At 40.3% G+C, this 27,126-nt stretch overlaps 1 protein-coding gene and 1 long non-coding RNA gene across 2 annotated transcripts in view; one reads left to right on the top strand and one right to left on the bottom strand.

The window, feature by feature from the left end:
* The window catches only part of LOC117518379 (contactin-associated protein-like 4), a 315,610-nt gene that overhangs the window by 202,974 nt on the left and 85,510 nt on the right, over window positions 1–27,126 (top strand). Inside the window, exons 11-16 of the mRNA XM_034179490.1 lie at window positions 1,648–1,754; window positions 5,835–5,954; window positions 7,537–7,734; window positions 12,390–12,552; window positions 15,871–15,998; window positions 23,787–23,957. Of these exons, the coding sequence (XP_034035381.1) occupies window positions 1,648–1,754; window positions 5,835–5,954; window positions 7,537–7,734; window positions 12,390–12,552; window positions 15,871–15,998; window positions 23,787–23,957 (887 nt within the window). The remainder of the gene's footprint in view (window positions 1–1,647; window positions 1,755–5,834; window positions 5,955–7,536; window positions 7,735–12,389; window positions 12,553–15,870; window positions 15,999–23,786; window positions 23,958–27,126) is intronic.
* On the bottom strand, window positions 1,624–21,730 carry LOC117518380. Its single transcript, XR_004562967.1, has 3 exons — window positions 21,719–21,730; window positions 18,122–18,129; window positions 1,624–1,752 (listed from the first exon to the last, which is right to left on the bottom strand). It is a non-coding gene; the product is annotated as an uncharacterized LOC117518380 (long non-coding RNA).

The raw sequence follows: 27,126 nt of genomic DNA, 5'->3' as shown, positions 1-27,126 counted from the left end.
GGACGTTTTAGTTGTTTGGCACTACTCACTGTTATGTTTATTAAATTCTGTTATCCTTTTGAACCGTGCTCTGCTTATTTCATGCTTGGTCCTTTCAAATGCTGGGTCGGTCCTCCGACCGCGTCCGAAACATAACACATCTCATACAAAATGGGAGCAAAACCAAAAGTGTTGCGTTTATATTTTTGTTGAGTGTACTTTGAAGGGGATTAGGATGTCAGACCCCCACATGAGTAATTGTATTTTTTGCAGCCAAAGGTTAGATATTTTTTGAATGCACCTTATATATATATATAGACATATATAGTAAGAGACCAAGAATCAGTCCTAAAGTGTTTTCATTGGGTTAAGAGTATTATTATTGACTGTATGTTAACTGACAGAGGAGGGCAGAGTTTAATGGTGTATTTGAATGGTGGATGCAAAACACACAAGCCGAATTGGAGCATTTTTGATTGCACTTTGCTGTTTAAGCAGCAGGAAATACAGATGTAAGGCTGCATGCAGTGTTTGGTCTTTTTGATGTCTGAACATGATATCACTGGCACCTGTAGTTCCCTTTACACTGGCATGTGCCAGATGCACAGTGCTGTGGTATTGAGGAAGCAAATGCAAGTGAAAGGATTTTTGGGTTGTTAATAGATTAACGCCAATCTATCAGAGGGCACGAGTGGGCACCAAAGCTCCCTGAAGTGAATCTTGGAGCAAGGTGATTTTTTTTAAATATTATTTTTATGCTGTTTTCTCTTATTTTGTTTAATATTTTTTATTTTTTGTTGTTAATTCACTTTTGTCGTATATTTTGCCCATCCTATGTCAGCTCAGTCTGAGAGAGAGCAATGAAACTGTGCTGTCTGTCTGTTTACTTTGGGAGTATCTGGGTATTGCTATGTGTTATAGAATAGTATCTTGCACACACATTTGTCTTGCTGCTGTTCTTGTATTGTCTTTCAATGAAGACAAAAATGCAGAATGCATATTTAAACTCTCTCGGTCTGCTCATTCTGGCATCTGAAGGATAACAACCTCTTTTCTACAGCCCTGTCTTCCTCTTCATTTACACATCAAATGAGTTTTTCTAAATTAAAATATTCCATTTGTTTTTCGAGTAGAGATGGCCAAAGCCCCAAAGTGAATAAATCCTCCAAAGTACTTGTCAACCTGACAAAATTAAGTGGGAATTTCTGATATTTCTTGTAAATGAAAAAGAGAACAGATGAGTAGATGTTAAAAAGTTTTACAAATGTTCAACAGCATGATGGTGGAGCAGTTTGTGTTATGTTTAGGAGTGGAATTTACTTTTGTGTCAGAAAGAAACTTTTTTTTTTTAGCTTCCAGGGCCATATTGGGTAGGAGTTCAAGAGTTCTCTCTTAAATGTAGACCATGAGTTTGCAATCCTACCAAAGGGTGGTTTCAAACCATTAACGTCTCAGAGCATCTACTGTGCTCCTCTTGACAAGAAAAGAATGGGGTTTCTGAAATTTTCTTAAGAAGACTGAAACTTTTTATGACAGCCATCATTCAAGTCCCTCCCACACACTCCTCACAACAATCAGGATGGTTGAAGGTTTCACCTGGCTCTTCATACTTTGATGACTTTGAAGAGTACTTTTGACAGACTTTGTGTCTCTTTCTCTCTCTTTCAGGTGCTCTTCCAGCCACTGTGAACATGGAGGCAAATGTGCACAATCATGGAACACTTTCCACTGCAACTGCTCCAACAGCGGCTACAGAGGAGCCACCTGTCACAGCTGTAAGTACCTGGGTGGAAAATTCATGTAGGTATTTATTGTAGAACATGACCGATGTACTGTGCATCCCAGAAAGGATTTACAGCACTTCACTTTTTCCACATTTTGATATGTTACAGCCTTATTCCAAAAATGGATAAAATTTATTTTTTTCCTAAAAACTCTACATGCAATACCCCATAATGACAATATGAAAAAGGTGGGTTTTTTTTTTAGATTTTTGTAATTTTATTAAAAATAAAAAAATTACTAAGAAATTACAGGAACATAAGTATTCATAGCCTTTGCTGTGAAGTTCAAAATTGAGCTCTTGTGCATCCTGTTTCCAGTGGTCATCCTTGAGATGTTTCTGCAGCTTAATTGGAGTCCACCTGGGGTAAATTCATTTGATTTAGACATGATTTGGAAAGATACACACCTGTTTATGTATAAGGTCCCACCAATCATGAAGTTATAGGAATTGTCTGTAGACCTCTGAGACAGGATTGTCTCAATGCACAAATCTGGAGAAGGGTACAGAAACATTTCTGCTTCTTTGAAGGTCCCAAATGAGCACAGTGGCCTCCATCATCTGTAAACGGAAGAAGCTCAGATGCACCAGGACTCTTCCTAGAGCTGGCCGCCTGTCAAAACTGAGCACTCGTGGGAGAAGGGCCTTAGTCAGGGAGGTGACCAAGAACTTGACGGTCACTCTGTCAGAGATTCAGCATTCCTCTGTGGAGATAGGAGAACCTTCCAGAAAGACAACCATCTCTGCAACAATCCACCAATCAGGCCTGTATGGTACAGTGACCAGACGGAAGCCACGTCTTAGTAAAAGGCACATGGCAGCCCACCTGGAGTTTGCCAAAAGGCACCTGAAGGACTTTCAGACCATGAGGAACAAAATTCTCTGGTCTGATGAGACAAAGATTGAACTCGTTGGTGTGAATGCCAGGCATCATGTTTGGAGGAAACCAGGCACCATCTCTAGAGTGAAGCATGGTAGTGACAGCATCATGCGTGAGGTATTTGAAGTGCAGATTATCACAAATGCACTTCTTGATTTTAATGATTTTAACAAAAGCGTTCACTCGATTATGCGTTACCTGCAGTGATGCAGAGAAGTGTTGGTAAGTTTGCCATCAATTTGATATGCCGCCTCCTAGACTGGCAGACTTGGGAGAAACCCTTGTCGTCACAACAATAAGAGACGAGGCAGTGATTCATTGCCCATGAATAAAGCATGACTTTATCCACGGAGGAAAGTTGATGAAGGAACAAAAATGTTGCATCCTGCTGCAGACGAAAGCTGCAAGTTTTTCTCACATTTGTCACTTCAGACGGCACATTTCCTGAGCAGTATCACACAACTTTCTATTTCCGATTTCTTTGTGTTATGCCTTCAGAGATGTAAATATTCAAGATCATTCACTGGCACAGCCTTTCATGACACCAAGCACTTGGAAACACAGATGACCTGAAATAGTTAAAGCACAACTTTCTGTTATTATTGTCAGCACTTCTGTATACTGCAGTATACAGTAGGTCATAATATTTAAACTGACTTTATAGTGTTAAGACACATCCCAAAAATCTCTTAATTCCATCCCATTATTTGAGAGAGTGAGAGACGGATGAAGGCAATGGAAAATGAGATTATTGAGATCAAAGAGAATGTAGACCAAGCCTGAAAGTGAAGAGATGGAGGCAGAATGGAACATTCCTACGGCAGACTGTTCTTTCCACACGAATGAATATCGAGCAAGAGATTGCCTAGAGTATTCTAGCTCAGCAAAATTAGGAATTAAAAGAGATTCTGCCTTTGATTGCTCCGCTAAGCTTTGATTGAATCTGATCATGTCTGAGCTGAATCAGGGCCAACTCATTTTTGCCATTTGCACATTTCTCACCTATTTTATTGTTAGATTTGGGACAAACCCATTCTAAAGCATCATTCAGAGCAAGCATTTTCAAATCAACTGGCTACAGTTCATAGATGAACAGTTATAACTCCTGTCCCCAGTGCCAACTTCAGATGAGACCATTTTAAACCAGATTTCTTCCTAACAGTTAGAAGATTGGGAGCAAAAACACTGCGTCTGAATTATGCCAATAAGTATTGACTCATAATCGCTCAGTGGAATAAGGAGCTTGGCTGCCAATAATGTAGACCTGGGTTCATTTCCCGGTCATGCTGCCTACCTGTGTCCTTGGACAAAATACTTCATTTGTATTTTGCCAGTCCACCCAACTGTAAGTGGGTACCAGCCATGGATGTAGAAGTAACATGCAATGGACTGGTGTACCATCCAGAGCTAGTGTCGTTGTAGGCTCGAGTCAACTTCACGCTATAGAATCTGGCGATAAGCATGGCACCAGTGGGCATCAGGGCTTGTATAGACTACCCATCATGAACAGTAACCAAGGGTGTATTAAGAAGTTCTTCATGTTTTTACCTGCATCTGTTTGACAAGGACGCAGTAAAATTATTGGCATTTATTTATTTGTCTGTCTGTCTGTTAGCAGGATTACACCAAAACTACTGCATGGATTTTGATGAACTTTTCACCACAGATAGATATTAGGCCATGGAAGACTCCACTGAATCTTGGTGGTGATCTGGATTCTGGATTTCAATTTGTACACTTCATTTTGTCAGATTTTGAGGATTACATCAAAACTACTTAACGGATTTACACTAAATTTTCACCACACATTGGTGTTAGGCCTTGGAAGACTCCATTCAATTTTGGAGGTGATCTTGGTCAGGATCCGGATTCTGGATTAGGATTTCACTTTGTATACTTTTAAGGATTACGTCAAAACTACTTCATGGATATAACATCACGATGTAAAATCAAGATCAGGAAGACACAAATTTTGCTTCAGATTGCAACATCTTCATCAGTCGGTCCATTCTGGATCAGTATGCAATTATTGCATTGTGTATAATCCGGATCCAGGTAAAGTCCGGGCACAATCTGAATCACATATCTGTTATTTTGAGTCCTCATCAACCCTTGGCGGACATCACAAATCTCAGATTGCTCTTGTTCTTAAATGTGTTCAGATGATTTAAAAGACTGCTGCAGGAGGTGTATTCAAAACTAGGACATTTGACCACCTCATACCTGTATTGGCCTCCCCTCACTGACTTCCTCTGAGTGTGAGAGCAGATTTTAAGGTGATGCTGTTATTGGCTTATAACTGGTTTCCAACCCTGGTCCTCAGGGACCCCCTAATGTGTGCATTTTCCATCTCACCATCCTCTGCCAAAAGCCGATTAGCTCATTTAGGTGTTTGTTAGCTCTTGACTGGCTCAGCACACTTGAATGACCTCATCAGGTTACAGAGTCCCTAAAGTCCAGGACTGGGACCCACTGGCTCATAACATACTTAAGGGAGGTGCAGCCTTATCTTGTGGAACTCATTAAGCCTTATGTTTTGTCACATCATGTGTGGGTTAAGGATGTGGATTTGCAGTGTTCTGAAGGTTCTAAAGAAGTGGGCAAGTGTGTGTGTGTGTGTGTGTGGGGGGGGGGGTCGAGCTTTTTATCACTCTCCAAAGCTATAGAATAACTGCCAGTGGATGTAAGAAGGTCAAGTTCTGTTGATTTTTTTTTTTAAATTACTCTTAAAACTCATCTATTTTCCTGTTGTTTATAGTTGATGTATATATTCTGATTGTTTTATATGACATTACACTGTGGACAATCAGTTTGAACGCATTACTGATTTTTACTGTATTGTTTTAATGTTTTGTGTGGATATGTAATTGACTGTGTGAAGCACTTGGAAATGCTGCTACCTGAATAAAGTTCTTATTATTAGTATTACTGCTGACAAGTAGGTGGGTGGATAAACAGGTGAATTTCAAAAGCAATTACCAAGTCTGTCTTGCCGTTCAGTAATCAGTTTTTTTTATTTTCAGATTTTATTGCATGATGTATTTTTTCACAGTAAAATAATTGTCATTTAATGTGTAATTAAACAGTATTGCTTAAATCTTATGAAAATATCTTACAGCACATGTTCCTCTGCTATTAGTATAACGTGTTCCGAATTAAAAATGTATTTTGTTGTTTGTTTCTGTTCTTCAGCAATGTACGAGCATTCATGTGAGGTGTACAAACACAAAGGAAACAAGTCAGGACATTATCATATAGACGTGGACGGCAGTGGACCAATCAAACCGCAGCTCATCTACTGTAACATGACAGGTACAGCCTTTAAAGTTACTAGAAGTAAAAACCAGCATGAGGTTTACTTTCTGCCCATGTTTATGATCATGATCATGCACATGCTTAAAAGCAAACCTTCATTTGTACAAGGAGATGGGGAGAAAATGTTCCGCATCTGCATTTCAGTACCATGGACAGCGGCACATTTCATTCACAAAGAAGTCCACAGTTTGTGCCACATTTGTATTTCAATGAACTCCCTCCTCAGTTTAACTGGGCAGCACATTCTCGTTTGAACCCCTGCTTGGTATCGCAGGATTTGACCATGTTCTGGGACAGACTGCCATTGTGCAACATAAACACAGCATCACTTCTAACGAAAAAATGATGTACTGTTTGGTTTTCGGCTGCAATCACCGAAGCAGTCGCAAAAAGTGCAGTGTTTTTTTGGTTCCCAATGGAGAAGGGAAGATGAGGCAAATGTGAGAGGTCGTGCCGGTAAGTGTTAGCCTACATGCAAACCCAGAGTAGCTGTGTTCTCTCGCCTGCAAAACTGCTTTGACACATTTGAGCTCTGGGTCATAAACTAACCACAACACATGTCCGTTATCCACCACATTGTCACTTTTTCTTTGCATTTCCACTTTGCTTGCATGTAATTTGCCCAAAAACTCAGAGAAAGTGTCACATTTCCAGTGGGGACATATGAGGGCTGTCCCCGGATGTAGTATTATTGCATCATATGCTTCACAGTCTGGTGAAGTAGGGACTTGAACGTTAAAGCAGAGAGCAGAGATAATGGAGAGTGGAGGAGATGCGACTGCCCTCGTCGGAGTCCCAAGCTGACGGTGGCGCGACTCAGGGTTGCTGCGAGACCTTCACCCACTTGCCTCAATTCGGATAACGGACTTCTTCAGATTTAGTGCACATAAACAATGTCAAATGTGTATCTGCTGTCTTTAATTCTGATGTGTGCCATTATTATGGTAAACAAGTAATAATTGTGGACTAATTGCTGTCTGAGGTAACTGGAGTGTAAACATAATTTCTCCACTGTGAGATCAATAAAGTATATCTCATCTCATCTTATGCGTCATATTTTAACCCTGTAGCGCCCACCCTCAAACGAGACGCTGCCCAATTCAGCCAGTAATACATCAATGCAGTCATTACTTCATCTTTATTTAGTTCATACTGGATCCTGATTTGACAGAGTCTCCTTGTTACATATTTTTTGATCATGTCAAAACGTCAACCACATCCTCCTCATGCATGGAGAATGCATGTTGGCAGTTTCCACTGTGTTCCTAATACTTTATACAGGCGCATACTGAATCCTCTTTGTTTTTTGTGGATGTTGTGGAAAACTGACTGAGTGACGGGGCTATAACATCACCGGGAGATTTTCTGAAAGTACCACAGTTGTGTTACCCCACGGTATGCTACAGTGTCTATGGTTATGCTGTGATGGTCATGGTACAAAACTTTAAAATTGTCCGTAGGTGTGAGTGCAGGTGTGAAATATCAACAAATGTTCAATGTTACAATGAGTCACATCACTGCTGGAGGAAATGACAATTCTCCGTTCTGTGTTCATTGTTCCTATGAATGTCTTCACCAGAGAACAGGGCATGGACGGAGATCCGGCACAACAACACACAGCTGACTGGAGTGCATTCATCCCTTGAGGGGAACCAGCAGTCCACCCACTTTGACTACGCCGCTGAAGAGGAGCAGTTATTAGCCATCATCAGCCAATCAGAATACTGTGAGCAGGAACTGTCCTACCACTGCAGGAAGTCCCGTCTCAACACACCAGGTAACACAAAAGGCCGAAGCTCATTGTTTAGCTCGGTTTGACTGTAAACGTGAGATTTTATTGTTGTCATGGGTGTACCTGTGTTATGGATGGTGTAAGGGAAATCACAAGTTCTTTGCAAAGCCAGCTCTTCTATTACTGAGGGATGTATATGGAGGACCACTGGGATTGTCATGTAAACTGCTGAACTTTACTGAATGTGCTTTACTAATGAAAACATCATTTCCAGTGTTGCTGTGCGTTTCTCCTCCTCGTTTTCCTGCAGGAGTTAATAGTTTATCTGCGCCATTTCATTTCTTGCCTGTCCAGCCATATAGTTTTGTCCTATATTGTTAAAGACCGCTCCTCCCCCTCACAAACAAAAGCACTAAAAGGAACATTCCATCTGTCTTCTGTGCAGGACTGAACGATGAAAAGATAATTGCTTGTTTATGGAGGACGGCGGCTGTAAAAGCATCAGATTGTCTGTAAATACTCCTCATACCACTCCTGAGTCGTGAACCCCCTCCTCCACGGGTCATGGTGGTGCGCTCAGATTACTAATGCACTGTTTTTGGAAAAGGTGTGTGTGCTGGTTGAGTTTGAAACTGCACCTTCCTTTACTGTTCTTCACACAGTGTGCAAATGTAAAATTCTACAGAACTGGACCTGCACCATATCAGAATTCTGCTTCTGTGCAGGACTTCCAGAAGTATGCAAAGACATGCTCCAAATGTTCAGATGTAAACTTCTGATGCATTTCACCCAGCACATGCCTGGACTGGGGGTTGGATAGGGTTTTAGAAACCAGTGGTTTGTGGATGCTGTGATCTCAGAGGACTCAGTGGATCGCCTGACTGCAGCACTTGAGAAGTGGAGAATCGGAGTGTCTGGGTTTGCAGTTGTTCTGAATCAAGACTAAGACCCAAGCTTTTAATGGCTTCCTGGGTTTGGTCATGAAAAGTGTATCCGTATGTTGTGAAAGTGAAACTCTGCACTGGCATTCATGTCTTTACGTCCATGGACTCTGAGATTGGGAGATGCTGAGATAGAGGTTATGGAGTCATGATGTCACTGGAGGGTAATCTTAATGGAATTACAGTTTGAGAAAATTTTTAATGGCAAGATAGAATATGGTCAGATTTTACTGTGATTGTAATTCCATTACTGTAAAATTGCTCTCGACAGAGGTGTTTGGCAATGCCAAGACTTTTACAGGAGAATGTAGTCCAAAATCTTGCTATCTTCCTGCACAGTTATAAGACTTGGACACTAAAATGTGACCTAAGGTGATGACTTGAGGTCTTTGGTACGGGATCTCTGTGGAGGATTCTTGGGTACCACTGGAAGGACTTTGTTTCAAACAAATGGTTATTTAGGAAGAGTAAGATGAGGAGTGCCACTTGAATTGTGAGGGAACGTCAGCTATGAAATTCTGGTTATGTGGCAAGTTTCTCTGGGCATGACCCAGTTTGGAGGAGCTTCAGTGTTTTGGACCGTAGCGGCTGAAGGAGGCCAAAGGGACACCCACATTTCACCTGTCTATGGCAGATAGATGGATACTTTTGAGAAGTGGGCATGGACCGGTTGTCTGCCTGGGTGGTTGTGATCCAGGACTCGTGACCGTTCCTGTAGGGAGGTGGATGTGGCACTGCACAGCATTGTTTGCAAAGTTTCTGGACTCCTGAAACATCAGAGTTAGAGCCTCAGTCCAGAACTGGTGGTCAGTTAAGTGCAAAAACCTTCCACATTTGTCCACATTCACATACTGCGATAAACACCTATTCTGGGACGGTGGCAAAAATCTCAGGAATAGATTTCTCAAGACCCATGGAGAAATAAAACCAAAAGTACAAGTTTCGCCATGAAAATCTATGTGTTTCCCAGTGTGTGTGTGGACTGTTTGCCTGCACCCTTGTTGCACATCAGGGATTCCAAGGCTGTTTCAGCACAGCTGGAGTTGGTGGGTGAGCTGACATGGTACTACTCGGGATCCAACCGCACTTTGGGTGAAGAACCTTTTCAGCATGAGACACGTTTGTGTTTGAATCCTTGAGTGGTGATTGGTGCTGTCACACAAAAAGATTTAGAGGGGCTGTGATGAAAAAGTGCTGACTGGAAGAAATACATCCTCAGACTCTGAGATGATGAAACCATAGATGAGCGAGTTTATGATTGGCCCAGACATTTTCCCATTCAGCTCAGTTATCTGTGTGATTCATTTTGTCACACTTTGGTGAGAAATTTATATCTGCTGTGATGTATTTCTGTTCCCTAAAGTAAATAAGGCTGTTGCTTCAGTGTTTTGTTCTGGAATGTCTCTCTTTCAGAGGGTGCAGATTGAGTTTAGATGTTTTTGCAAATCAAGGACATTTTGGTTGAAACTTTGTTGTTGAAATTCTTTTTAAAGGGTTGTTTGATGCTTAAAACTTTTGCTAGATTTGGTTAGAATTTTGTGAAGATTTGCAAAACTCAATTTTTTAAAGTGCATAAAATAGTCAACAAAATTGATAATTCCATTTTATCAGAAACCTTTGTGGTGGTCATTGGATTTGGGAAAATGGAGGCTTAAAATGGGGGAGGGGGTTCCAATATCTCGAGCTCTGTGACCTAGGATACATTAGATTAGATTAGATAATTTTAATTCAATTTATTTCATTTATATAGCACAAAATCACAACAAAGTTGCCTCAAGGCGCTTCACACAACCTTACCAACCCCTAGAGCAAGCACACAGGCGACAGTGGTAAGGAAAAACTCCCTCTGATGATTTGAGGAAGAAACCTTAAACAGACCAGACTCAAAGGGGTGACCCTCTGCTTTGGCAATGCTACTGACACAATTGACAAAACAAATATATGGGAAATTTTGGGAGTCCGTGCTGGTGCACAGGATGGGAGGCTTACAGAAGACAGAAGACACCACCCGCATCTCTGGATGGGGCCGCAACTCAAACAGAGAGGAAAAAAAAACAGAATCAGGTGGCACAAAGACAACAAATACCGTATAATTTGTCAGCATTAAGAGGGCAGCACGGTGGCTTAGTGGTTAGCACTGTTGCCTCATAGCGAGAAGTTCAGTTCCCGCCTGTGGCCTTTCTGTGTGGAGTTTGCATGTTCTCCCCGTATTTGCGTGGGTTTCCTCCGGGTGCACTGGTTTCCTCCCACATCCAAAGATGTTAGGTGGATTGGAATCTTTAAATTGTCCATGGGTATGCGATTGGGTGGCAATGTGTTTGTTTGTCTGTTTGTGGCCCTGCGACAGACTGGCATCCTGTCTTGGGTGTACCCCGCCTCTATGACTGCTGAGATAGGCTCCAGCCCGCCGCGACTCTTGATTGGACTAAGTGGTTGAAGATGAGTGTGTGTGTGAGTGTGTAAGCAACAAGAAAAATAGAAGAAATACTAAGGTGATTGCCAGCCACTAGCCCTAAGGTTCACTAAAAGACCCAGACTTTAGATAAAGTTGAGGCCGCAGCCCGCTCTCTTTACTAATCAAAAGTGAATGTAAAAAACAAAAAACAGTTTGCAAATATAAATATAAATACTACACATATTAATACAAAAACATGCTTTTGGAGGGCGGTATGTATTTTCAGAGGCCCAACGTTCATGGCCAGTCGCCCAAAATGACAGATATTTGCCCAAGTTAGACAAGGGTGAATATTGGTACCAGGTAGTGTCGACGTAAATCTTTGATACCGGCCTAGCAACGCCTCGGCAAAGTGATAATAATGATCAATACTGGTTTAATGGCTACTACTGTTCCTCTCATTCCTGACCTCTGTCTTCCTGTTACTCCTCCTCCCCCTGAGTGAGGAGTTGTAGGATCTTGGTTGACAAGGTTCCTGACAAGGATCTTGATTTCAGTGGCTAAATACATATTTCCAAGGCCAATAAATCCAATGGCGCTAATTGCAAAAATGTATATGTGGGCAATGTCGCATATAGAAATCAAGGATGGCCACCCATAAATGTGACTTCCTGGTAAATGGAATCATCCATTTTCTGATTGGCTATTGTTGCATGCACTACAATAGAATCCAAAGAAATTCCATAGTGAACCATGACTTTTGGAATATACTTCTATAGTAACAATCAGTGGTGTTTCTAGTCATTCTGGTGCCTTAGACATGATTTCACTCATTCCCATCCCCATCTCAGACCTTCATGAATCAAAGTACTTCATTTACACACCTCTTTGCCCCCACCACCACCACCACCAAATGAGGAAATATCACTATTTGTTTTTACGTTATGTTATTTAATGTTAATGTTATCTTAATGTGTCAGCGACCACCGTGTTGCCTATGCTTTGAAACACTCCTGGCTAGAATGTTGTCATCCTGAAAATCAGCTGTGTACCTGATACCTGTATGGAAATTGGAATTCCAAACTTTGTAGCACCAAAGAATATATTTTCATAGTAGGGATTATATGTTTTTGGTTTTTCTAATGCAATGCACAAATGAATGCCGGTTTCACAAGGTACCACAAATTTGAAAACTGAGTCAAAGTTTGTAATTCCATGTATTACACACTTTGGTTTTTTCCACTCCATTTTATCATGAAACTTTGAAAAGCCTTGGAAAAAAACATGTACATCTTGTCTGTCTTTCAGACTTTGGGTTATGCATGTAAATATATGTAAAAAAAATATGAATTTGTGTTTTTCAGAGGGTTTTCCGTATAGTTGGTGGGTTGGAGGTCCGGAACCAGGACAAATCCAGACTCACTGGGGTGGGGCTGAACCCGGCAGTCGACAGTGTGCCTGCAGCCTTCAGAAGAGCTGTCTGGATTCAAATCACTACTGCAATTGTGACGCTGACTTCGATCAGTGGTACAGTACTTGATAATGTTGCTGCAGCAGGCTGATTGTCATTAAACAAAATACTGGCATCTGAGGTGTTCTGAAATATTTTACTGTTAATTCATATATTAATACAATGTGTTTCCAGCAGAATGTAAGAGAATTTCATCATCTGTCCCCACCGGTCTTGATAATTGTGCATGGTAATGTGAACCAGTTGTTATAAAATTAAAAAAGAAAATGGTGTGGAACAGCCAGTGAAAATACAAACTGACTGTTGCTGCTCTGGGATGATTATTTTGTTTGTTAAAACCTCCTGGAGTGCAAATTGCCCTTATTGCATCACACCTGAATGTTCAAAGTGCCATCCATTTGCAGTGTTTGCTTGTTGCTGATTTAATTCATAATGTAGATATTTTGAGTAATGTGTTAATTGGTGATACAACACCTGAGCAATAAACAGTGTTAAATTTTGTCTCAATGGTGTTCGAGAGCATAAACATGATTTTCAGTCATCAGTCAGCTTGTCAGGCTAAAACCACAATTATGAACAGGATTGTGGGGAAACATGTTCGGCCCGGTTTGCAGTTAACTGTAAAAACGTAAAAACAGATCCATGTTTCCTGAAGTTAAGACTAAAGAAGACAACAAATAAGTTCTTTGTAGGCTCTGAGTCCCACTGGTGGATGAGAGTCTAAAGCCACCTTGACACTTGTACGAATTTGATCCCCGCATTGGTACGCAGTCGTGTGTGCCACTGAGTAAACACACCGTGCATGCCAGTGCAAAAAGAAAATTTTGAAACGTTCAAAATTTCTAGCACGTGTGAAAAAATTCCTTCTTTTTTTGTCATTTATATTTTATTGTTTTTCCAGACATTTTTTTACACAAACAAGAACAAAAACTCAAATATTCAGTAGGTAGAAAAACAGTATCGCACTCATACGAAATCTGGCCTCACAGCTGGTATGTACTTTAACCATTTTGACCAATATTCATCAAAGATATCAATTTGTAACTTCAGTTTAAAAGTTATTCTTTCCAAAGTAAAAATTTCATATACCAAGTCAATCCAATCATCAATAGTGGGAGTTTCCGTTTTTAGCCATTTACAGGTTATACACTTCCTGACAGCCACTAGCAAAACTCTCATCAAGTATATGTCGCCTTTCAGAGGATGGATATCTCTTATATCACCCAAATACATGTCTTTAAAATTTAACTTAATTTTCTTATTAAAGACTGCTTCCAGGACCTTATGCACCTCTTTCCAAAAAGGGGTTATCAATGGGCAGTCCCAGAAAATGTGGAAATGATTTTCCAGAGCCTGTCCGCATAATCTTCAACAATCCGTTTGATCTGAATATCTAGCTTTTTGAGCTGGTGTACAGAAATAGCGAGTCACATTTTTCCAGCAGAATCCCCTCCATGAGTGAGCACTTGTGGCAGACCACTGTTGAAAAAAATTACTTCTTACATCATGGAAAGGACCGGCAATACCTAACACTAAAATGTGGCTGCGGGAGCTGTCAACACTTTATATCTGGAAAAAAATAAGATATCTGCTGAAGGACAATCTGTGACTGTTTCAGAACATTTGGCAACCCTTTATAGATTTCTTACCATCTGTGTCTGTATGAATACCTAATATATTTGTGGACTATATTTCATTTTTACCTCTGTATCATTAATATTCTTGCAGTTTGTTTTTTGTGTGTCTTTGTTTTTTCGTTTTTTTCTGTTCCTGGGTTTTTTTGTTTGCTTTGTTTTTGTTTATATTCATACAAAAAATTCTTGAGCTACACTCTGTGAATTAAAAACTGTATAATGTAAAGTGATCAATAAAAATGTTATGACTAGAAAAATTTCTGGCACGCATAATTAGTCGTGAACATTGTGCATCATATTCGCAAACAATGTGTGTCATTGTGCACAGGACCTTGCACAGTTTATACAGAGTTTACGAAGTGTTTACTCATTGGCACATAAGGTTGCGTGCCAGTGCGAGGATCAAATTTGTGCAAGTGTCAAGGCAGCTTTTCAAGCGTACCATCTAATGACACGCGTTGGTATGACGAATTGTGTGCCAGTGCGGGGATCAAATTTGTGCAAGTGTCAAGGTGTCTTAAGACTGTTCTTGGAGAGGATACCAGTCCAAACCAAGTACTTCTCCAGCTAATTCTAGTATGCATTTACAGCTGGGTGAACTGGGAGAATGCAGAATTGTATTGTCCAAAAGATGTAGACAGGTCGTGTGACTGGGAATTGAACCCAGGTCTCCATGTTGTTCACCCAATTCCACAACATGAACAAACACATATTCCAGCTCAGAATTTTCTATGATCTCTCAGCATTTTTACACATGTTCTTCTGGTGTGTTGCATCAGTTGGATGAAGGTCAGTTCAGGCCTAGGATCATGTGCTAGTGCCACGTTACTGCGTAAACCACAGCACAACAGTACCCCAGGGTCCTGATTGGAGACATTTCTCAAGAATCTGTGAAGTTTTGACTCACTGGGTGCAATGGTGAGAAATGTTGGTTTCTCAGAATGCAAAAGATTATTTCTATTTTGACCTTAAGTCATCATAAGTCATCGAGTTGTTGACTGTTTTCCATAGTGTCTTGCTATACTGGAGAGAAATAAGCCAAGAGGCATCTTGGACAAATCCCAAAATATTTAAACATGTTTTATCCTGTATTTAAATCCATTTATCCACACTGTAATTTTGTATTTAGGTCACCTTCTTGAATCCTGTGACCAATTCTGCACTTCAACTCATTTTCCCGTAATATATCCGACCCTGCTGTCTTCATCGCCAAAGGTGCTACTTTCTATTATCTCCCTGCCCAAATCTGTTCAGCTCCCTTTATTTTTTATAGGCTTTCTCCTCCCGTCAATATTTCATCAGATTTGCCAGCGCTGTATGCGCCTGCAGTCACAGATTTATTTTTTGACGCACATTTTCACCAACAAAGCTGACTGCTCGGATTTCAAACACAAACTGAGCTGACTGTGTGCTGTGAATGTGCAGATGAATAACAGCCTGTGTTCCCTCGGTAAATGGATTCACTGAAGCTCGGCTTAGACATGTTGTGTACAACGTGGAATTTTTGTCTTCATTTGAACCTCTACTTGTAAACCGCTGAGAACAGAATGTGGAATGGCGGCATGTTAGTCATATTAATAATGTATTCTACTTTTTGGGCAGCTTAGACACAGCAGAAGACCCAGTTATACCCAGGGTTTGAGTGCTGGATCAGGCTACTATCTAAGATTTCTTTTCTCTCGCCGTTTCACCTCCTCTTTTTATTGCTTCCACCTTTTCTTCTTCTTTCTCATCCCACAGGACTAATGATTCAGGGCTTCTCACCGATAAGGAGACCCTCCCGGTCAGGTCTCTAGTGCTGGGTGACATGCAACGGGCTGGATCAGAGGCTGCCTACAAGGTGGGACCCCTCCGTTGCTATGGGGACAGTAAGTCTATTTTAATGGTGTAATAATTGAGCTGAAAAATCAGTTGGTTCAAAAAGTACCATATTTTCCAGAGTACAAGTCGCAATTTCTTTTACTAGTTTGGAAAGTCCCCTGACTTATACTCTGTTGGCTCTTATATACCAAAAAAATCATTAATTCATTAGTAATACTAATAGTAATGTAAACCCCAACTCACCCCCACTTGTGGTGGAGAAAGAGCTGCAGCAGAAGGTGAGGCGCTCAATTTACCATTCGATTTATGCGCCTATTCTCACCTATAAGGTTGCAGATACAAGCGGCATTAATGAAATACCTCCATCGGGTATCTGGTCTTATACTCCTGGACAGGGTGAGAAGCTTGACTATCTGCGAGGGACTGAATGAATGAATTTGTTTGGCACACAGAACAACAACACAGACAATAACACACTCACAAAAGGAGCAACGTACAATGAATCCGTGTAGCCGAAAGGGTGAAGGCAGAAGCAAAGCTTTTAGATACCCTCCCATTATACCATAAACTGTAAAAAAAAGTAAAGAATGTATGCATATACATTTTGAAGATACTAGATTTTGCATCTGAACTCCCCACATAGAAACATATATACTCATAACAACAATACAAAAGAAATGTGCACAAACAAAACAACTCAGTGCACCAGAATTTTAAAACATAACCAAACGAGCAACAGTACATAAACCCAAACACGACAACAAAATGGTAAACCTATTTTTCCAAACTATAGCGAGTAAGTATATTATATTTGTAAAGTCTTTTAAACTAAGGTACCAACTAATTTAATATTATCAGGACACTTATTCCAAATATTAACACCCTTAACGGAAACATAATGACTTTTTGCAGTAGTTCTGATCCTTAGTTTCTCAAATATTAATGTCCCCCTCAGAGTAGAGTCGCTGCTTCTTTGCATCGAAAGCAGCCAGCTGAGGTGGTTCAGGCATCTGATGAGGATGAGTCCTGGTTGTCTCCTTAGGGAGGTCTATCAGCCAACTGGGAGGAGACCACAGGGAAGACCCGGGACATGCTGGGGGGATTATATTTACCAGCCGTGTAGGGAATGCTTCAGGATTCCCCAGGAAGAGGTAAAGGATTTGGCCGAAGATAGGGAAGTGTGGGAGCCACTTGGTGTGCTTCCCCCGTGACCTGGACCCAGATATGTGGCAGAAAATGAATAATAATAATACTAATAAACAGCATCATCATCACCATTTTTTTTATTATTATTATTATTATTATTATTATTATTATTATTATTATTATTTCCCAGCAGTTGCGGCTCCTGAAAAATCTCTCAGAAGGGAACATTTTTTCTGATAATGATTAAGGCGCCCAATTCAGTAAATACATTAAGAAAGACATATCATTTGTTGTTGGCTGAATAACTCATACAGCAGTACTTCCACTAGATGGCAGCATGCAACAGAAAGATTTCCCCTCTGGCTACATAAATTACAGGTGAAAAGCTGCAGAAGAAAGCTGTGTCCAGGAATGTTCACGAGCGAGATGTTCATCAAAATGAAGTGGCTCCACAATAAATTAACCCACGTATTCGCACTGGGAGCAACTGGGGATTAAGGACCTTACCCAAGGGCCCTTCATGGTTTTCTAATGGAAACGTGCTATTTAGATTTGTGTGTGTGTGTGTGTGTGTGTGTGTGTGTGTGTGTGTGTGTGTGTGTGTGTGTGTGTGTGTGTGTGTGTGTGTGAGATATTTTCAGGTAAAATGAACAAGCTGTGACATAAATTTGTCTTAAATTAGGAGACCATTGGTGAAAACACTTGTAGAATTGTAGGACTTTGGAGATGTTATGTAAAAGGAGATTTTTGCACAATATGATCCCTTTAATAATTATCTTATTGGCTCCAAGACCATTTCATTTTTAAATCTGTCCATTGAACATTACAATCTGGATGAAAAGCATCATGACTCAAACATTTTTAAAGTGTTTGAAGCCTGTCAGAGCTCCCTGAAGCTTTTAATTAACGATTGTTAAAGCCAAACCTGTCAGTACATGAACAAACTCCCACATCTGAGATAAAACAGTGACAGTTATTAAAGCACATTATCTTTGGTATGAACAGTATTTAATGTGTACTTTACCTCCATGTCTTGCTAAGCAGGAGGAAACATTAACAAGCAGTGGCGGCTGGTGAAAAACAGTCTTGGTGGGGCTGCTGTGCCAATAGATTCCCTTGCCTTGTCCAGTACAGGCATTCAAGTGAACAGTCGGAAAATTACTGCAATTCCACAATAATCATTTCATGTCCTTCTCAAAATCAGCAGTTTCACAGATAAAGTTAACCATTTACAGCTATATTAGGCCCCATTTCTACTTTGGAAAGGAACAGTATCAAATACAACACTCAAGTTCTTGAGCAAAGAACATTTCACCATTTGACACCAATTACACACATAGTACACCAAACTGTACTGAACTGCCATCATCTTCAGACAAACAGATCCTGGGGTTCACAATGACACCCCTTAACAAAATAGAAAATATCACCAAATTTACACTCTTTAAAAATATGGAAAAATTCTTCAATTGACAAAAGAACATTATGTACATACGACAATGTTCACACCACCTTCACACAGAGAGAGAGAGAGAGAAAATGTGTGTGTGTGTGTGTGTGTGTGTTTCTGTGTAGGCTCTCAGTTGTCCAGGTGGTTTCCATAGTAGAGAAGCTTGAATCTTCGACTGGACTGGGTTGCTTGACGCGAGGACGTTTCGCTTCAAATCACAGAAGCTTCCTCAGCTAAAATTCTTGCTCTGGTGGTCTGACTTCTGTCTTGACTCTTGTAGAGAAGAATAATCAAGAAGTCACAAAAGCTGGAGTTTTAAACCTAACCAGACCCCTCCTACCGAGAGGCCGACTGCTATAGGCTGGTGACTAAACAATAGCTCTAATTAGCACCTATTGTGCTATGACGTTGATGACTGCTGATGATGTGAATGACTCATTACCATGAACAAAAGACTGAAACTGCTTTGACCTGAGTACCCCATTATCAGTATCCCCTGTTTACAATGTGGTTCAAGACAGAAGTCAGACCACCAGAGCAAGAATTTTAGCTGAGGAAGCTTCTGCAATTTGAAGCGAAACGTCCTCGCGTCAAGCAACCCAGTCCAGTCGAAAAATTCAAGCTTCTCTACTGTGTGTGTGTGTGTGTGTGTGTGTGTGTGTGAGAGAGTGTGAGTGAGTGAGTGAGTGAGTGAGTGAGTGAGTGAGTGAGTGAGTGAGTGAGTGAGTGAGTGAGTGAGTGAGTGAGTGAGTGAGTGAGAGAGAATTAAGGTAATATTTTGCATGAACATTACTGAGTGGAATGGGGGCAAAAAAGAAGCTTGAAAAACTTAAATAACTTGACTAACTAATAACACCAAAACCTTTAAATTAAATTGGTTAAAATTAATTAACAGTGTAGAGGACAAAGCAAATTAAGTATACAAAACCACTTAATTAAATGCGTTGCTAAATTTGGGTTTGTCTTACTAGAAATGCCTTGTGTGAACTCAGTGGCTGAGTTAGAATTTCTTTAAAAAACATGCAAATTGCTATTTTAGGGTTTTGTTTTGTTTTGTTTTTAAACTGAGCAAATAATTTGTTTTAGAGTGTGGAATACTCCAAAGAATATTTCACTTCTGTGAATTGATCCTCATAATGTGTAAAGTGAAATCAAAATACCAGCATGGCTGGAGCATTGAACACTGTTACAAACAGCCCCGGCCTCCCCTATTACCATTATAACTGGTCTGCTGTCCCAATAAAGATCACAGCTTTGACCCCCTAAAACAAACAAAAAAACATCACTCATTCGTTTTATCTTAAATTTTCACCCTCGTTTCCACACCAGGAGCAACATTCGGGAATAAATCCGAGCAGCTCGTCAGCTCACCTGAAGAGGTGGATTCGCTCCTTTTCATCCGCGCAGATCAGCAGCCTCCGTGACGTGTGCGCGCTGACAGTGTGAATGAAGCCTGACACGGTTTATAACGAGTCAGACAAACGTCTCTCCTCCAACCGGGACGTGCAATTGTCATTAAACCACGAGAAAGATCTGATGTGCGCACCTCCAAAAGGATCCCCGCCAAACTTTGGTGTCATTGATTTGATTAGTTTTGTCCCGTTTTAAACCTCCGAAGAGTTCTTCAACTTACTCCAGCAAAACACACGGAGACAAAATAAAAATAAATAAATATAACCCAAACGTTGTCACATCATCTCTTCCTGATTGACTGACTGACTGACAGCAGCAGCTGCAGCGTCACGTATGTCACTGACTGTAGCAATCTAACGTTCCCGCATTTTTGTAGAAAGGGCTAAAATTCCAGCGCCCCAAAGCCATTAATTTTGGCAATGTTGATTTGCCAAATATTTATTAATTTTCCCTAGCAACTACATACGATTGGTTATTTCGCTGCACTTCAAGGGCGCTTTGAATGAGCGCCCAAGACGAGGAACGTATGTTTTCTGCTTCTGTCGGTGGAAATGCACTGTTGAATGAGAGTCAGTTGGAGGAAGTGTTGTTTTAATCATTCATATTACATGTAGGCACATACTATTAAGTAAAACTGACATTGATAATACTTTTTAAATATATATATTATGACTTTTCCTCTCCACATCTAGGAGGGCAGCACTCGAGCGCCCCCTATGGGCCAGCCGCCACTGTTAACAAGGCTGTTTTAAGCACATAAACTAACCCGTGTGCTGTGGCTGCCCTGCTCAGGCGATTTTCTTGTCACACAAGAGTAAAATCCCAGATAAGACCATTCCAACATTATTCCAACACCGTTCCAGTATAAACAGAAGATGTTGCTTTTTCATTTGAAACTCTGAACGTTTGGACAGGAGAATTCAACTGTGACAGAGAAGGACTTGAAAAGAACCCAACGTCAATGACCTTCACCACTGAAATCGTTGACTGACTCCATCACGTGATGATTACAGCTGCTACATAATTACTGCTGTTGGCTGCTTCCATAGAAGAGTTTAAAATACAGTATTAGAATGAAAGCTTTGAATGGTAAAGGTTTTCACTCGTTCTCTTAATGTTTTTTTTTTTTTTTTTTTTTTTGCTATTTCAGTAGTCAGTATCTCATTAAAATACCCAATGTTTTATTTGTGAAATTAACACAAAAGGGGAGCAGTTGGGGTTGCCATTATAATGAACATCATAACTACTGTTTGCCTTTAATAAATTGCTGATTGGTAAAATTTGGTACTGTGTAATTATGCTTGCCTCATTTTTGCATTGTGTTGCTAAAAATACTAATTTAGCAAGCTCTGATTATTATGATAAATTCTCTACCTTCTCTATCTCTCTTCCTTCCTCTCCACTGTCCCTTCAGGAATTAAAGCAAAATGAAAAAAAAATCCCTTCTAACAGATTTATTATTATTATAAGGCCAAACCAATACTACCCATTTACTGTTGGCAAAACCAGCGAAGGAGGTGGTCCACATTAGCCCTCAGTGCCTACTAAAGAAAGAGCATTTTTAAGATCTTCAATCAAAAATGATGCTTGAAGATCACATGGAAGGTCAGGTATGGGAGCGTACACTGGAGTTGTCTGTTGCCACATCCACCACAATATGGAACCACTTTTGGTTCTTGATGGCAAACACCCAGATAGACAACTAGACCATCCCCACCTCCCAAAAGAAACCATCTATCTACCACAGCCAAGTGAGACATGAGCAGCCCTTTAGCCTTCTTCCACTGTTGGGTTTCTCAACACTGAGGAACGTGCCACATGGCTAAAATGTTCTAGTTGATATTCCCTCACAATGCAACTGATACCCCTCATTGGATTCTCCTTCAGTAACCATTCATTTTGACACAAAGTCATTCCAGCAGTACCTAAGCATCCTCTGAAGAGATCTGGTGCCAAAGACATCCGCCTTTGGTTATTGGTTAGTGTCAAAGTCTCACAACCGTACAGTGTTACAGGAAGCACCACAACCTTTAAAATTTAGATCTTTGTATTCCTGCAACAATATCAGCATTGCCAAACATCTTCGTCCAACAACCTCATGACTCCATGAGATCTTCCCAGGTGTCTTTCCAACTCGAAGGCAGAGAACCCAGAGACATGATTGTCACTGTCGAGATAATTGAATGTCTAAACCAGTTTGACTCTTTCACTGTTTACAGATATGCTTCTGATGGGCAAGTCCAGGAAGTCATTGAAATCCTGGATCTTCATCTTGGTTCAGGATTATTACAAACATAGACATCCTCATGCACCTTCTCAACCCTTGAGTGTAATCCCAGATTACCTCCTGGCTGTGCAAGACATTTTAACACAATGTTCTGGATTCACTTGACACTTGCTCATTTCTGGTTAAGTTTTACACTGCAGTCTCTGGAGAATGAGAACATTCGATCACCCAAGGACACACACATTGTCAACAACTCCAGAGGTCACTGAGGTGATTTCACATGACGGCCAAGTGGTGCTCCATTTTTTCTGTTCAACACAAAGTGGGTTATGTTCATGAACAACTTTCCAGAGGCTCAGACTGGAACTGGGGCATACTTTGCCAACCTGATGAAACCGTTTCATGAATCTATCAAGGTGAAGTTCATGGAAGTTGACAAAAGGTGTTATGTTTCATCAAGAGAACATCTCTCCTTGCTAATCAGCCTTTGCCTGTTCTACTTTGCATGTCTGTGTCTTTGAACTCATTCAACACTCCTGATTTGGAATCAAAGCCATCTGTTCCCAAACATGAAAAAATAACTGGCACTGGTAATGACATATCTATCAGTGAAGGGGTATTTTCTTTCTTTCTTTTTTACTTTTTGAAAAATGTGATGAAACCTTCATAGCAGGGATCAAGGTTCTGTAACACCCGCAAGGAGAGTATTTTGAAAAATAACTGGCACAGAAACACTTTAGGGACGGAAGCTGAAATGGAATAGAAATATCAAATGAGCAGATGTGAGTGGCTTCATTAAAATGTGAATCTGATTATTAATTGAATACAACAGAACCCCAGTTTTGGATATCAGTGCACCTGAATTTCAATCCACAAATTAATGCATTGCAATGTGTTACCTTTTTATTTTAATCTGTTTCCATTACATTTTAATTATGTGACACTGACAACAATGTTGTCACCTTCGGAAATCATTATTTCTTCATTCATTCCTTCTCTTCATATATATTGTTCCTGGATTTAAACAACAATGAATTTTAACGCCCAACTCTTAGTATGTTTTTAGTTTTAATAGAGTTTGGATTAAACATCTGTTTCAGTTTAATATATTATAAATGTACTCTTTATAAAGCAATTCCCCAAACCAATTTTCCTCCTGCCAGTTAACTGATTAATGGAAAAAATATGTTGCTCCCAACACAATGCCTAATTACCAGGAGAACAATAGATAAAATATAATTCCCCTCTGGCTCCTTAATAACATCTCTAATAAAAAGAAGTGCAATAAACAAATTTAAGTGATTTGTTTTACCTTCCTATAATCACCTCTAATTTCAGCCTTCATTTTAATGAGTAAATAAATTAATAAATGCCGAGTGAGATAAATCAGAATAAATGAGATGGCAAAGGTGGTGTAGAGCCTTTGATCTTGGCTCTAATTAGCTGTACATTTGTTTTATTTGTTTATTATGCAATTTTCATTATACAGCCATCATATTACAAGCTTTGTTCAAAAGTGATATATTCCCAGTTTTGAAAAACAACACCTTTCACCTTTTCATGAATGTAACAAAATGTTTATCACGTCATTTCTTGTAGAGAACTTCTGGAATGCGGCGTTCTTTGACAAGGAGACATCATACCTGCACTTCCCCACCTTCCATGGAGAACTGAACGCAGACATCTCATTCCTTTTTAAAACCACAGCATCATCTGGGGTCTTCTTAGAGAATCTGGGCATCCTGGACTTCATCCACATTGAACTCAGCTGTAAGTTGAATCTTAATTCTTTGAAACATTAATAACGACAATACAACTTGTTCAGTTTAAAACACCTGCTAGCAGGTAGTTACATAGCCTATGGTCTATAGAAATGTTGATACGTTATAACTGTTTGGAAAAGAAAGACTCTTTGGCCCTGTGATAGCTGGTCGGCCTGTTGAGGGTATAGCCCGCTTTCCAACCAATGACCGCTGGGATAGGCGCCGGTGATTTATTTTTTCTGTTTTTTACGCTTATGTACGTTTGTGAAACAAGCTGAAGTCCAGATTGAAACATGTTCCTACTGCCTTGACCAGACCTGGTAGAGCCTTGGTCTCAAGTATGAGCGATTTGGTGTTCGAACCCGGCTGTGGCCACAAAGATGTCATCTGGTCACATTTGTATAAAAAACCCAAACATTTAAACTGCTATAAATTCATGTTTTGGCCATGGTCATTCACGATTAAGTATGGCTTGAGTATCTGTATGGGAAAGTATTAGAATGGCACAAGTGAATGAAAAACCAGAGTGAGGCGATGTGATAATTTTTTTAAATGTATCATGCAGTGAACTTGTTTCAAATATCTACACTTTAAACATTCTTTCTCTCATATTTCCTTCTGTTTTTTAATGTGTTAGTTTGTCATATATGACAAATGTATAAATAGATGCAAGCAAACATGAGCACAAATAGAACCTTCGCTGCCTCCTCCTCAGGGAAACCATAACATTGTTCTGGCAGTGCCCGGCTCTTATCTTGCTGTAGCACAGCTCCTGCTGTTATTATGACAGCTGGTGTTGAGATGACTCTGTATCATTACCGCTGTTAACATGACTGGCGCTGGTCCAGAGAGTATTTCCTAAATAAAGTTATGCCTCTGGGTTTTCCTTTCAAATGGCCTCCACAATACCACAGTGGTACAAACTCTCCCATTTCTGTCGGGGTCATCGTCCATGAACGATGATCTTGTGCTCACACAGAGTTGTCTCCACTCTACTAATATCTCCTCCAAATCTATAGTTATTGTTGGAACTGCTGTGATAGATGAAAAGGCTACATGTGGGCCCCGCATCTTTATCTAAGCTTTAAAACTAACACAGAATGCTGCTGTAGAGATCAGTCAATGAAGAGTGTTATCCCTGGGTAGATTAATGACAAAATAACACACTTAGAAAAAGTAAAGAGCATTGTTAAAATTGAATTTGAGTTAAATATCAGTATGTTCTCATATAATTAAAAAATGTCTTCTGTTGTGGTTTAGCTGACTGCACGCTGCAGGGCCGGTTTGATTCAGGGATTGAAATGAAAACTTCATCTTCACCAATAAAGCTATCACCTCCCACTTATCCTGGATTCCAGAGAACTGTTAGGGCATGACTAAAGAAGAGACAGCTGCTATTACTACTACTACTACTACTTCTACTACTGCTACTGCATTGCTGCTGATATATTACAGTTACTTGCAAAAATGAAGAGTTAAAAAGTTCAAAGGAAAAAGAAGGAAATAGAAAAGTATAATGTTACACTTTTCTATTTCCTTCTTTTTCCTTTGAACTTTTTAACTTTTAACCTTTTAGCACAACACTGATGATGGAGGACTACTACTACTACTACTACTACTACTACTACTACTACTACTACTACTACTACTACTATTCTCAATAGCCTATGTCACTCCCCATATGTCAGAGTATATGTGTGCCAATATTGGCTCAGTTCTGCAGCATGGGGAGTGACATAAGCTATGGAGAACTTTAGTAGTAGTAACACTGCATCCTAACACGGGGCATATAACATCCGGGTTGTCCGTCCGTCCGTCCTTCCATCAGTTTGTCTGTCCGTCCGTCTGTCCGGCCGCAATTTGTTTGTCGCAACGTAGCTCAGCACCTATTGCTTGCAGAAACTTCATATTTGGTGGGTACATGCCTTGGAGGAGTACTTCGCATGGGTTCAAAGGCCGGTGACCTTGACCTCCATTTCAAGGTCACCAGTGGCTACATTTGTTTTGAAGGCTGGCAACTGTGACTGACTTCTTATGGTCACTGTTTGTCACATCCTCTAAATAAATATTATGCCAATCTCCAATTTTTTCATTGTATATCCCAGTTTACATCAAACACATAGGGCTTCAACCAAATACCCACCCCATACAAGTACATATTACTGCACTTTGTATGGAAAATAATACTGTGCGCGGGGCATTTCATGATGAATTTCTCTAGTTTTATTCTTGTTTTTGTCAACAGAAAATCATTTTGAAAACCATTCAGAAAAGTAAAGACAAACGCCAAATTTTCCACTAAGTCAGTTGACATGGCACAGTTTCTCTGTTTTAACAGTTCTTCCAGGAATGTATTGTGTACCTCACACGTGCCGGCCACATATCACTATGATGTCATCTTTGTGATGATGTAAGTCCTATACAGGCTGTGAGGTCTGTTTGGTGCCTGTGCTTACCTCCAGATTACATAGCACACAATGAATTAGTCTATGGCTCTTCCTGGATGGGACGCCAGCAAAGGCCAGTGCCCATTTACAGCTAGGTGGTCTGAGAAAATCCAGATGAAGTGCCTTGTTCAAGGATACAGAAAGCCAGGTCAGCAGGAATTGAACCCATGCTCACATACTGGCAGGCCAACTTCTTCTTCACTGACCTACCTGATCTTGTGATGAGCAAGTTTTTTATAACAAATGATGATGATGATGATGATTTCCAGCTCCTAGGCACATGGACAAATCAGTCTTGACCCTCAGACTAATCCTGTTAACTGCCTCTAATGAAATATGTCCACTGTAGCACTTAAAAAAGTGAAGATGAACGAAGATTGGAAATGGCCCATCGCACACCACTTTCAGAAGCAGGCTGGCACACACTTACAGAAAGAGCTGAGCAGATGTGAGGCTGAAGCTGCAGCCTTTCTTCCCTCTCCAGTGCTGCCTTCTAAAATGAGCTCAGATCTGTATCCAGCTGGCCGTCCTGGCTCCCAGTAGATGGACGGACGCACTGGTGGAAGTCAGATATCAGACTTGTGCCAAAGTGTGATGATGAATGAATGAGACTGACTAATGGGTTAAAAGATAGTACAATCTGGAGCCAAATGGGGAAGAAAAAAAATGGTTGGTCAAATTAACAAAATCACCACATTAAAGCATATATTTTACTTTCAGCAAAGAGAT

The sequence above is a fragment of the Thalassophryne amazonica genome, chromosome 10, assembly GCF_902500255.1.
Source record: "Thalassophryne amazonica chromosome 10, fThaAma1.1, whole genome shotgun sequence".
Classification (NCBI taxonomy): Eukaryota; Metazoa; Chordata; class Actinopteri; order Batrachoidiformes; family Batrachoididae; genus Thalassophryne; species Thalassophryne amazonica.
Note: the sequence above shows the minus strand (reverse complement) of the source record. Positions and strands in the feature narration are given on the sequence as shown.